An 11,811-nucleotide genomic window follows, 5' to 3' on the forward strand; every position below is an offset into this window, starting at 1 on the left:
ATGCCTCTCCCATTTGGGCTCCAATTAGTTCAGCAGGTTTGCAAAAGCTCGAGCAGGTCCAAAGATGTTTTACTAGGAACATTGAAGATTTGAGAGAGTTCTCGTTTTGGGAGAGGTTAGAAAGGTTGGGATTGTACAGTACTCAGAGAAGGTACGAAAGGTATCTGATATTGTACGTTTTCAAAAGCATTCATGAGCGTTGTCCCAATCCAGGATTTAGGGTCAATTGTAGTGACCGTAGAGGCTTAACGTGCGTTTTGAGAGCACTTTCAAGCCCTCGAGAATCCAGGCTAGTTAAAACAATGAAGTCAACTCTCTTCTTTCTCGGGCTCCTTCATTGTTCAATTTGCTGCCCTCAAATATTCGTAGGGCTTATGTAGGCGTTGATCCAATAGCAGGATTTAAGTCAGACTTGGACAAGTTTTTGACTAAAATTCCTGATCAACCTTATATTCAAGGATTAGCCAGATCAGCCAACTCCAATTCGTTGGTCGATCAAATAATATATATAAATAAAAGTCAAGTAAAATGAATAATCTTCTCGTCTTGAATTGCTGGGATTCCAATCCTGGTGGCGGTAAGGAAGTCCGCACAAAAAAAAAAATCCATGATTGCGTAATCATATTTTTGTGCCTTGAATCCATTCAAGACGTCTGTCTGTGTACAGTAAATAAATTATTATCATAATGAATAAGTCTCTTTTAAAAGACTTACTGAGATTAAGTATTGAATGTTTTACGATTTTCTGAAGTAAATATCATTTAGATGGAATTATTATCATTATAGGCATCATTATGTCTACACAGTCTGACACAGGCCAGAAAAGTAAAACTGAATTTGAATTAGTTCGTTCAAAAATAGGTTCGAAAAGGTTTTGAATACGGCTTGTTCCCACATGAATACTTAAGAGTTCGTGTTGCACATATGCAGCACCCTCAGGTACTTTATTGCTACCTTTTGAGAGGAATACCCCATGCGGCATATTTTACTTGACAAGATTTGAATTTATATTTTAATGATGAATTGTCGTCTTATCAAGATTAGATTTAGACAGGGCTAATTTCTATATACAGTTCATGTTTTGATACAGAAACTTTTCTTTTATATTTTGAGCGGTATCATCGTTAATGTCAAAAGAAACGTTGTGATCGAAATGACCTCATGCGCAATACGATCCTCATGCATTGGCAAGAACCTAGGAATCAGCCGCCAAGTTGTCAATGATATTAGAAAGAGGTTTAAAGCCTGAGAAATCAGTATGGATCCCGACTATGATTAATGCCTTCAAACCAGGCTGGCCAGGTTTTTTTCAGCCAGCGATGCTGGCTCGTGCAAAATCAATGCTAAAAAAATGCTAACTAGAGTTCGGAAATGCTAGAACAATGCTACATTTTTTGTGCTCATAAGGAATTTCAGTTTCACAATTCAACTATATTTGGCACTCTTTGAGAGGGTAAGTAAAGCTAACATCTTAAAAATTATACCTTTAAGAAGAAAAAAAACACATTTGAAAAACACAATAATCTAAAGAAAAACCTGGCAGTAAAAACTGATGTAGTTGTGTTTATGATATTCTCCTAATTTTGAACCCTGAGACTTAGAAGGGGACACCAAAAAGTGACAAGTTTTATTTTAGCAAAAATATATTTTCTGGATTCGAACAAGGTTTTTTTTAAACACAATTAAAATTGATCTTATCGCCAAAAAAAATTCTTCTTGGGTGAAATTTGATCATGAAAATAAGATAAATTGTTTTTTTTATTGTGTATCATGCTTCAAAGCGGATATTAGCAAGAGCTGCAATAAGTTTCTTTATCCATAGAGCTCAAATTGTTGTCTTCTCTTCTATATGGATTTTTTTTGCTATGTTTGAATCTTGTGCTTTGGTTAACCTCAAATGTGTGGGGGAGAATACTTTTCGGAGGACAATGAAACTAACCAAAATATTTATGTTTGTTTGAATATTATAGTGAAATTAACCCATACTTACATTTAGATAAGGATTGGTACTTCGTCCTTATACACGCACCTACCATTTTAAAGAAGTTTTTGATTTGTGTTACCCAACCCAAAATCTTTTGTGGGCCAAAAATCTGGTAACAAAAAGAAATTTGGCTAAATCTCCCTTTGAATTGAGAAGCAATTAGAAGAAATAATTTTGCTTGCTTAATGTAAAGTTAACATTCCAATGGAAATCACTTTGCGGCTACAGTGTTTCAATTTCATGGACTGGGAAAGGAATTCCATGAAAGAGCATTGTTAACACCGCTACCGCCAAATGTAGTTCCCTTGTGAGATTTTTATTTTTGCTTTTCTTCCCTTTTGGTCATTTTTTCAGTGAAATAATGCTGGGCAAATGCTAAAATGCTACACAAGATTTCACAATGCTTGGACCATGTAAATAATGCTAGTTTAATGCTAAAAACCAGACCAATGCTAATACAAAATCCCAATGTTAGTGGCCTTCATGCTACCTGGCCAGTCTGCTTCAAACGTCGAATTATGACAGATCAATCAGGGTCACCATGGGTGTGAAGGAATCCAATGTCCGAAGGACCCATCAAATTTTCAATAATCAAGTGATTTTGAATAAGCTGTGTTACAAAACCCAACAAAGTGAACATATTTGGCGGATTCAGTGAACGCACTATCAAATTGGTTCAATACCACAATGATATTTGCTTAGACAAGTACGCAAAATTAAATAAATGTCAAAATTCAATGCATGCACAGTGCGGTGCGGTTTGTCTGGGCATGTCTTTGATTTTACTCCATGGAATAACGTCAGTTGTTCATGAACGTGTTGTTGTTGAGAACTTGGCGGCTGATTCCCAGGTTCTTTCCAATGAATGAGGATCGCTTTGGGCGTGAGGTCATTTCGATCACAACTTTTCTTTTGACATTTACGATGATGCCGTTCGAAATATAAAAAAGATATTGAATATCAAAACGTTGTCTGGGTATAAAAATTACCCCTGACAAAGCATAATCTTTATAAGACAACAAATCATCAATCAAATCTGAATTCAAATTTTGTCAAGTTAAATATGTCGCGTAGGGTATACTAACCTTGTTTGACAAGACTTAGAGGTTGAAGGACCAAAATTCCGCTTTCTGAACAAAAACTACAAAAAAATCTAATTGACCAAGGAAACTGACAAAGCAGTGACAAAATTTAAACAAATTTATGCCCACCAAACCACATTTATTAACATCAAAATTGATTTGATGTATGATAGTTATTGTCACATATGGGAAAACTTTGATGTGCTGGAGTGTTGCAATGATACTTTGAGCTTGAAAAGGAGTTGGAACTCGGAACTATTGCCTAGTCCGGGTGTTCTATACACCGTGGTACCCACAATATTGAAAAAGTTTTTGAGGAAAAGCCAAGACTTCTAGTAACGATTTTCGTTGCTATTGAAACAAAAGGAACACCTTTTGTAGAATATCATCTCGTATTTTAGCTCAGATCAATTTATCAATCCACTTAAAACCTACAAAAAGATAATATTTTTTAAAAACGTTATCAATAGATGTTTGGAGTAATCTTACTTGCATTTCCAACTACAATTGTATCCAAATCAGTTGAGAAACGATAAGATATCTCGCTTTCAAAGATTGCATTAGCAGCAAATTTGACTACAAATTACTCCCGATATATCTTAAAGCGATTGCCAAGAAATATAATAATCGGTTTCTATGCTTGAAATATAAATGAAAATTTTTCACTTTTTTGAAACAGGTAGAAAAACACGAAAATAGTTTGCAATATAACTTAAAACTTACGTAATGTCAATATTTCATAAGTGTGATGCCATACTTGTAAATCACAATTTTAATCAGGTTGATCTTGGATTTTGACAATATTTTATTAACGTTGAATTAAAACATCGCTAGTGCGTAGAAATTAATTATTGCAAAAATCGTTCAATTTCTTTTGGAACATGACAGAATAGTGTAGCTTTTGGCACTGAACTAAAATGAAAGGCAATTTTACATGTTTTGTAAGTTTTAAGTGACATTTTTGGCTACTTTTAGTTTTTAAAGAAATATTAAAGAAAATGGAAAAATGTCGTTCCTTGTCGTTTCATTGAAAAGGACAACAATATTCCTTGGGAATAACTGGAAACATAATTAGGCCACTTTTCAATCTTTTAAGGTGTAAAACGCAACTTTCAAGTTGTAATAACTAAGCATCTGCTGAATAAAAGATTAAGAAATTTTACGTCAAAACATAGCTAAGAGTAGGTTTAATACTGATTGATTACGTTCTTGACAATGATGCATTTTACTAGACTTTGAGTTATTTTACACACTTATCTGAGCTACTTTTAAACATGTGTATTTCACAAAGGTTGTTCCTTTTGTCTCTTTGACAAAGAAAAATATATCTAGATGTCTTGGCATTTGAGCAAACACTTAACCAGAAAATATGAACGCCGTTTATAGAAATAATCAGTGAAGCGCACGACACCGCGGCGTTAAAGTTGAAGTTTTTAATTTGAGAATTTTGGTGATCCCAGGCGGGATTGAATATAATGAGAGGATCAATCTACTGGTAGGAGCAATTTGAAAACCAGTACTGATGAGCTTGAAGTTTTGAACCCAACTAGATTTTTGAAGATCATTCTTAGATGCACTTTTTGAACTTGCCAGTGCCTGGAGTAACATCGTCTCCCTTACTTTGGGCAGCTCGAGACAATATTCTTCGGAAATCATAGGTCCTTCTTCCTCTGCCTTCAAAGGACAACTTACTTGTGAGGCAGAATTCAGGGAACAAAACGGCTCAATTTACTTCTATGGTGTTTTAAGTCTCTTTGCATCCCCACTTTCATACCCGCCAGCCAACTTTCTCGCCTTTCTCTCTAAGCATCCGACTTGTTCTTGATCTGAATTGCCTGAGCCAAAAAACGTTTTGGCTCAGCGGCAGTCATGCTAGCGGTCTTCCGAATTTTCGTATTAGGAGGATCTCCAGTTCGATACTCATACTCGCTCACTGCTCGGGCGAACCTCTCCACTCCAAGACCCTAGTAGGTTTTTTTTCGAACCACTCAAAGGAGGATTGTTTCATAACTGAACGAAGTCCAGCTGCAAAGCCAACAACAGGCCCATTAAAGGTTGAACCGAAGTCAAACAACAAATATTAAGAGGTCGTACAAATATGAGGCAAGCTGTTTTGCGGGCATTGTATGAAAACAATGGGCTTAAGCTTGAGCTCGAGAACTTTTGCCTCGATCTAACCCATTTTCAGTTACTTGCCGGAGAGCTGCCCTGGCCCGAGAAGTCGTCCAAAACGAGCGAGTGAATTTTCGTTCGTATTTTGCAAAATTAGGGCAATGTGACAAGAACACAGACATGACAAAAAGGAAAACAAGAGCCTGAGCTTGAATATGTTGGCCTCTATGGCCAAAACAAATATTTTGTGCCAAATTTCCATTTTCCCCCTTTTTAACCATTTTTCACATTCTCCACTCGCTTTCGACCTTTTTCTCACTGTTTTTCACATTTTAGAACATTTTTTGCTCTTTTATTGTCATTTGGGTCCTGATGTGGTGTCTTATCTACAAGTTTTTCCTTGTTTGGGACATTTTTATTTACTTCTGTGTAACATGATCAGACAAAGGATTAAATCCTCAGCCAGGCCTTTTAGCAATTGTTTTTGGTTTTTTTAATCGGCTTTACTAACTGCTTGCAAGAATGTAATCTCCGGCATAATCAAAATGAAAGATTATGATTTGTCTAGTAGTTGCCACTTAAACTCCATACAATATTTGGTCTACCAAAGAATTGAAGATATGAAATCTAACTCTCTTTTTTCTGTTTGGGGGAAATTCTGCAAAAAAAGAGAGCTCGCCGTTGAGCTACATCTGGAGATAATATACAAAAAGATGATTTCTTGTGAACTCAATGGATACCCTAGTAAATACAGTTGGGTGCCTCAATTTCTTAACATAAAAATGCAGCAAAGCGGCTAAAAGAGACTAAAAGCCACCTTTTCCCTAGTGTAGCTAGTATATTTGCATTATTACAACTTGTTTTGCATATTTACCCCTTTTTTCATTTTCACAACTTTTTGCATATTTACACCTTTGTTTGCATTTTCACCACTTTTTTCAAGTTTCCTCAAGGTTGTTTCGCATTTTTCTCAATTCTAGAATTACTACCACTAAGAAGGAAACTTTTCTCGAGGTTTAGGGATGATTAAAAAGAAGAAGTCCAAGAGCAGTAGGAACTTCAAGAGTGTGGCGGGCTTGTCGAGTGCCGAAAGTTATCTTGGTACTTTTTGCTGATGGGATCAAACAAATAATCATTGGAGGTTGCAACTAGGGCTACCAATTCACATTTTCATTGGCGTATGGCATTACTGGATGAATATCGGAAACCTGTCAGTAAGTCACAAAAAGTAGCCCTGATTTTTCTTTTCAAAGGTCAAACCTGACCTTTTAGGGTAGGTCGGAAACGGCTGGTATTTTGATTTTCCGAGTTCTATGGCGATCCTGATTTTGAAAATATATTAGATCCCATCACCAGTAATCTTTCAGATTCAACGAGGCTAACGACTCTGACGAAACTCGCCGGTGACAGAATTGGCTGAAATTTTAAGAGGCATTTCAAGAATGGCAGCCCTGAATGAGAAAGGAGCAAGTCCTGGTGAAGCATTGACGGACGGAATCAGCGTTACTAGCTAGTTGTCTTGGTCAACATGCAGTCTTGGAGGCCAAATTCAAGCTCAAAACTAGCCACTAGGAGGCAATTTTCACTATCCATTAATTATGCAACTAGCGCAAAGATACACAAATACACATCTTGGGCCGGGCAGCAAAATCAATAAGTAAGACAAATGAAAAATGTTGGAATTGAGATACATGAACATGAAGGTAATATTCAGGAAAAAATCGTTTTCCTAACACTGACGCCCAAACTCTAGCCCCAACTGATGATGATTCGGTGTTCACGGTGATTGATGCCGGCTACAATTCGTCCAATTCAGATTAGCGGTCAAGAAAAGTAGCCATGGGTGGGTGGGCCAAGTGAAGGATGGGCTGAGGCCACCTAGGATTGCTCGATAGACTGAATGAGGCTAGGAGTGAGAACATCACAAAATAAGAAAAAAAGGGTTGGTTCATTTGGTTGAAAGAAAGTGGACGGAAGGGAATGAGTTTAGTGTCTCCGTGTGTGCCGCTTGGAGCTTAATATTGCTATTGCTATATATATATATATATGGTTCTCTTGTCCTGGTAAATGATGTTGTGTCTGACTATTGTATGAAAATTCTGTCTTTTGGCATCGGAAGCGAAGCTATTTGAAACAGGGAGGGCAATACCCACAGTGTGTTTTCGGCGGGAGGGCGTAAAATCTGGCATTGAACCCATGAACCTGATAGTGTCTTTGGTTCTAAGGGATGGATGAAGTGTAAGACATGATTATAATTTCGCTCAAATAGACATTTCATAAGAGGTCATCATCCTTATTCTTCTGGGCTATTGTCCTTTATCTGGAAAATTATCCCACTGCTCTGGTGGTCCAGGTTCTAGGGTCACTTGACCAGCTTTTGGGATCCTTACGGCCTCAGTGAACTGGCGAGTCTAGACTCGCCAGTGTAGTAAGTGAAAGGTGTACGCCGGCGCAAATGACGATTACCAGGCAATGGTCACATGTTGCGCTTTTTCTGGCTATTCTGACCCCCCCAGCCGCGGAGAGACTGATTGAGTGCCTGACGTCTGAGGGATCGCCGCTCGCTCTTGGTCATCAACATTTGGTCGTCATCCAGCCATTCATCATTATTCACATCATCGTGATTACTACATCCAGCCACAAAGAGGGGGGACTGGGATTGATTGACCCTGCCATCCGCTCATTCCCCCGCGTGCGTGTGTGCGTGTGGGTCAAGGCGGAAAGGCCGATGGAAGGACTGGACTCGAGTCACATTTAGACTTGAACTGGCGGCGGACTGGCCGCCCCAATCACCCATTGCTCCTTCTCCTCCTCCTCCTCCCGGGAACCAGGATCCGGGGACCAGGATCACCCACCCGCAAATTCCGTATGACGTGCATCTACCTGGACCAAACGGAGGTCGATATGATGATCAACCGAAGGGTGGGACCGGCCGGAGCGCCGCCCTCCATGGGAGAGAGTGCCAACAGTGAATGGATCGAAATTCCATGGAGCCCAATCCAACCCAGTTCAGTCCAGCCCGGGCCCCAGGAGGAACCGGCGGTGAAGTAGCTCGCCCTCCACGATCCCAACCATCCCAACCATCCTAACCATCCCTGACTGACTGACTGACTGACTGATTAATGAGCAGAATCGGCGCCTGAGTCCAGGTGTGTCCAGTCTATTATTGATAGGGAGTGTGTCTGAAAACGTGCGCCGAGGACCAGTCCCCGTTCCCTGGGCCGGAACAGGCTTGTGCGCTTTGTCCGGTGGGATTCATCAACACACGTCCATTGACCCACGGATCTCGGCCTCTCTCTTTCTTTCCCGGCCAAGGATTCACGGATTCACGGATTCGCCGATTCAAAGCCCCGCCCTTCTGGTCCGGCCTGACCATTGGCTCTGCGCCTAGTGAGCTCCCACCCCTCGACATGGCTCAAGCCGGGATCAGAAACGCCAGCCCCAGTCAGCCTTGGTTGAGATACGGTTGGACTGGCTTCTTGGTCATCTGGCTCATCTTGGGCTGGGGCTCGGCACACGCCGTGCCCGATGGCATAGCCATGGCTGTCGCACCGCTCACTGATTTGCCTACCGACCCGTGGGAAGGGTCGGCTTGGTCGGACTATGACACCGATACCGAAGACGATGAGACGCCCGTGTCTTGGGATCCGCTCGACCGGGTCCCCGAGTCCACCCATCGGTCCATTGGGCGCCATGATCCCGAGTCTCAGGGCTCCTGGGTCGTGCCTACGCGCGTTATTCCGGATCTGCAGAGCCCGGTTCAGCTCCACCCCTCTCAGGGTCCTGGTCCGCCCGCAGCCGAGGCCCCATACCCGGCTGGCGCCACGTCGGACCAAGTTGTTCCGCCGGATGATATTGGTGTAAGTACGAAGATTACGGAAACTTCGACTGTCGCAACCCCCTCCCTCCCTCTTTAACTCGATCAGTCGTTTTTCCCCATTAATAGTTCGAGCACGAAACGGGCTCGGGTCAATTGCCGTTTGATTTGGACGCGCCCCATCTGTCGTTGCAACCCACGTCCGACATGTACCATCCTTCGGGGCGCCAAGACGTGTCCGGGGCCATGGCCGCCACCCCCGATTTACCCGGCACCCTACGCCCCGTGCCACCTCAGTTGCAAATGAGGCTCAAAAAATTGCCGGCGATTGCCGGTCGCATCACGAGGTAGCGTTAATTTGCATTTATCTCAAACCGGAGGGACTCTGACTTTGTGCGGGTTACTCAAATGTGTCGGTTTGGCTCTAGGTGGACCATCCCAGAAGGGACGTTTTTCGATCCTGTGCAGGGTGGTACCCGCAACTTGAGCCTCTTCCTCCAGTTCCAAAATGGTTCCAGAATTCCGCCCCGCTTTTGGCTTCATTTCCATGTCCCAACCCACGAAGTCACATTGATGTAAGTGCTTTAGGAGCGGCCTCCGTTCGCGTATGATTCCGATTTTGTCTTCTTATTAGGCCCGTGGACGAAAATATGATTGGCCGTTGGTCTTTCGTTTTGATTGCACGCAATCTGGCCGGACTGGAGGCGCGGGACATTCTTCAAGTTGTCGTCCGGCAATATCCCGGTTCACGTGTTGTCAATCACATGTTTATGGCCACCTTTTCACAAGCGCAGTCTAATCCCACTGATCCCAACTACAAATGGAAGGTGAGGCATTTTATACCATGAGTTTATGTAAGGACACATTTTGAACCCTCCCGGATTTTTGTTTTCCAACTCTAGATGCTCGCGTTGATGGTAGACATTTTCAAAGACCGGAATCTGAGGCAGATGTTGATTCGCTCCATCACCGAGTTCCCGCTAACATTTGGATGGACCAATACCACATATTTAAGCAGTGCTTGTCCCAGGCCAGACATTCAAGATCAATACAGCTTCCTGCAAAGCCAATTCCGACGTCCAGACTCGGAAGTAACGTCCGCTTTAAACCGCTTTGGTGTACGAGTGGAACATCTAGATATGACTTTCTACGGACCGTGTCTTGTGGAAAAGGCAATTCCGGCCAAGGCGAACCACTCGACCAACATGGGGTCCTACTACATGAACAGCATCAACAACCAAGATAATGAGGTCCCGGTCATACGGAATCCCATCGATCGTATCAACGTAACAGCGGGCGAACTTCTCCGCTTTCAGGTGCCCAAGGTGAGAGAATAGCGTGTCCCTCAGTCCCTGGAATGGGTGTTGACTCTTGGTCAAATGATGCGTGCTTACCCAAATCTATCTTGTTACCTTGCTCTTCTCCAGGATACCTGCTACGATCCGGATGAAGGCGACTCTCGGACTTTAACTCTTCAGTTGCTCTCCGTGACTCGAAAGGAGCTGGCTAAGCACTCGTGGCTTCAATTTCACCAAGCTAATCAGGAGTTCATTGGAGTACCACTCGAAGAGGAAGTGGGTCGGGAAGAGTACCAATTAGTAAGAGCCTTCTTTCCGTCCGTACTTCCTTCTTTCCTCCTCATGGATTGTTTTTTTCTCTCTTCTTACCCTCCACTAAACTTCTTGGACGTGATGTTAACCGCTGTGCTTTTTGCAGGTGTGTTCGGATAGCAACGGACTCAGTGCCATTGATGGCGTGGAAGTGCTCGTTTCAAACCGGCCATTTACGGAGAAGATCAATATCGAGTTTGCCTTCCAATTCTCAAATCCCATTCAACAGCTTCGCGTGGTCCTCTTCAACAAATTGTCACAACTGACATTTCCAGGCAACGTCGTTCTCCGGGCGGTCGACAAGTTCTCGGTGGTATGGTTCGACAAAGAGTTTAACCGAGATGAATGCAATTTAGATCTCATCAGGAACGCTTCGAGTCGATATCTCGACGACAAAGGGTTACCCAAAGACCATCTGAAGCGATTGTTCAAGCCCTTGGAACTAAGTCATATCAAGATCTTGAGTCACCGGAGTTGCAATTGGACTCTAAATGCCGTTCCTCCCACCGACGTCACAACCAAAGCGGGAGAGAATCTATACAGCTTCCACGGGATCATCATTGCTAGTGACTACTTGCTCACTTTCTTTGTGCCTGTACTCATTATTTTCTTCATGGTGGTAATTGCCTTGGCCTTGGCCATTGCTCTGCATCGACGGCGACAAGCTGGAAAATTGAACCTCTTTTTCGCCGAAGCCATGCCCCCCCGACTGCCCGTGATTCTCAAGAATGATTTGTTGGAAAGGGACGCCCACTCACTCAACACGGGCCTCTTTCCGGGCGGAAGCCATCAACTCGACGCAGACGGCGACTATTTACATCATCCCAATCAAGAAATGTCAGAGGAGAGCCAATTCATGGTGTCACCCTACGATGCTAAATTTGTTACCAAATCTCGCCCTGCGCCTGCCTACTTGTCATAAAGTCCATATTGTTCCTCAGCTAGCAATTAAGTCATAGTTAGTAGATTGATGTGCTCCCACCCCTGCTTGGTATTTGTATCGCCGTTCGTTATCTATTGTCGTCACCATTTACCCGGGTAGTTGTTACCCAATTTTGATAAATGTAAAAGAAAATCCATACCCAAGAAATAAATCGGTGACCGCTGAACCCGCTCTGACAAATCATTTGTTTGCATACGTCAGATATTGGGTTGAAAAGATCCCATCCAGGATGCTCAAGAAACTTTCAAGTGGATAGAAGATGA

The 11,811-nt window shown here is 42.4% G+C and overlaps 1 protein-coding gene across 1 annotated transcript; it reads left to right on the plus strand.

Moving 5' to 3' along the window:
• Positions 1-7,748: 7,748 nt before the first annotated feature.
• On the plus strand, positions 7,749-11,714 carry LOC131886297 (uncharacterized). The gene is made up of 7 exons (XM_059234586.1): positions 7,749-9,038; positions 9,125-9,342; positions 9,424-9,570; positions 9,630-9,822; positions 9,898-10,320; positions 10,423-10,593; positions 10,712-11,714. The coding sequence occupies exons 1-7, from the start codon at positions 8,589-8,591 to the stop codon at positions 11,525-11,527; spliced, it is 2,418 nt and encodes an 805-aa protein (XP_059090569.1). The 5' UTR covers positions 7,749-8,588; the 3' UTR covers positions 11,528-11,714.
• The last annotated feature ends 97 nt before the right edge of the window (positions 11,715-11,811 follow it).

This window comes from Tigriopus californicus, chromosome 9, assembly GCF_007210705.1.
Source record: "Tigriopus californicus strain San Diego chromosome 9, Tcal_SD_v2.1, whole genome shotgun sequence".
Classification (NCBI taxonomy): Eukaryota; Metazoa; Arthropoda; class Copepoda; order Harpacticoida; family Harpacticidae; genus Tigriopus; species Tigriopus californicus.

Bases quoted from the DNA above. Each gene is read 5' to 3' on its own strand.
- LOC131886297 (XM_059234586.1), top strand. From the start codon at position 8,589: ATGGCTCAAGCCGGGATCAGAAACGCCAGCCCCAGTCAGCCTTGGTTG. The intron at 10,321-10,422 runs GTGAGAGAATAG...GCTCTTCTCCAG, and splicing joins TCCGCTTTCAGGTGCCCAAG to GATACCTGCTACGATCCGGA. The intron at 10,594-10,711 runs GTAAGAGCCTTC...TGCTTTTTGCAG, and splicing joins GTCGGGAAGAGTACCAATTA to GTGTGTTCGGATAGCAACGG.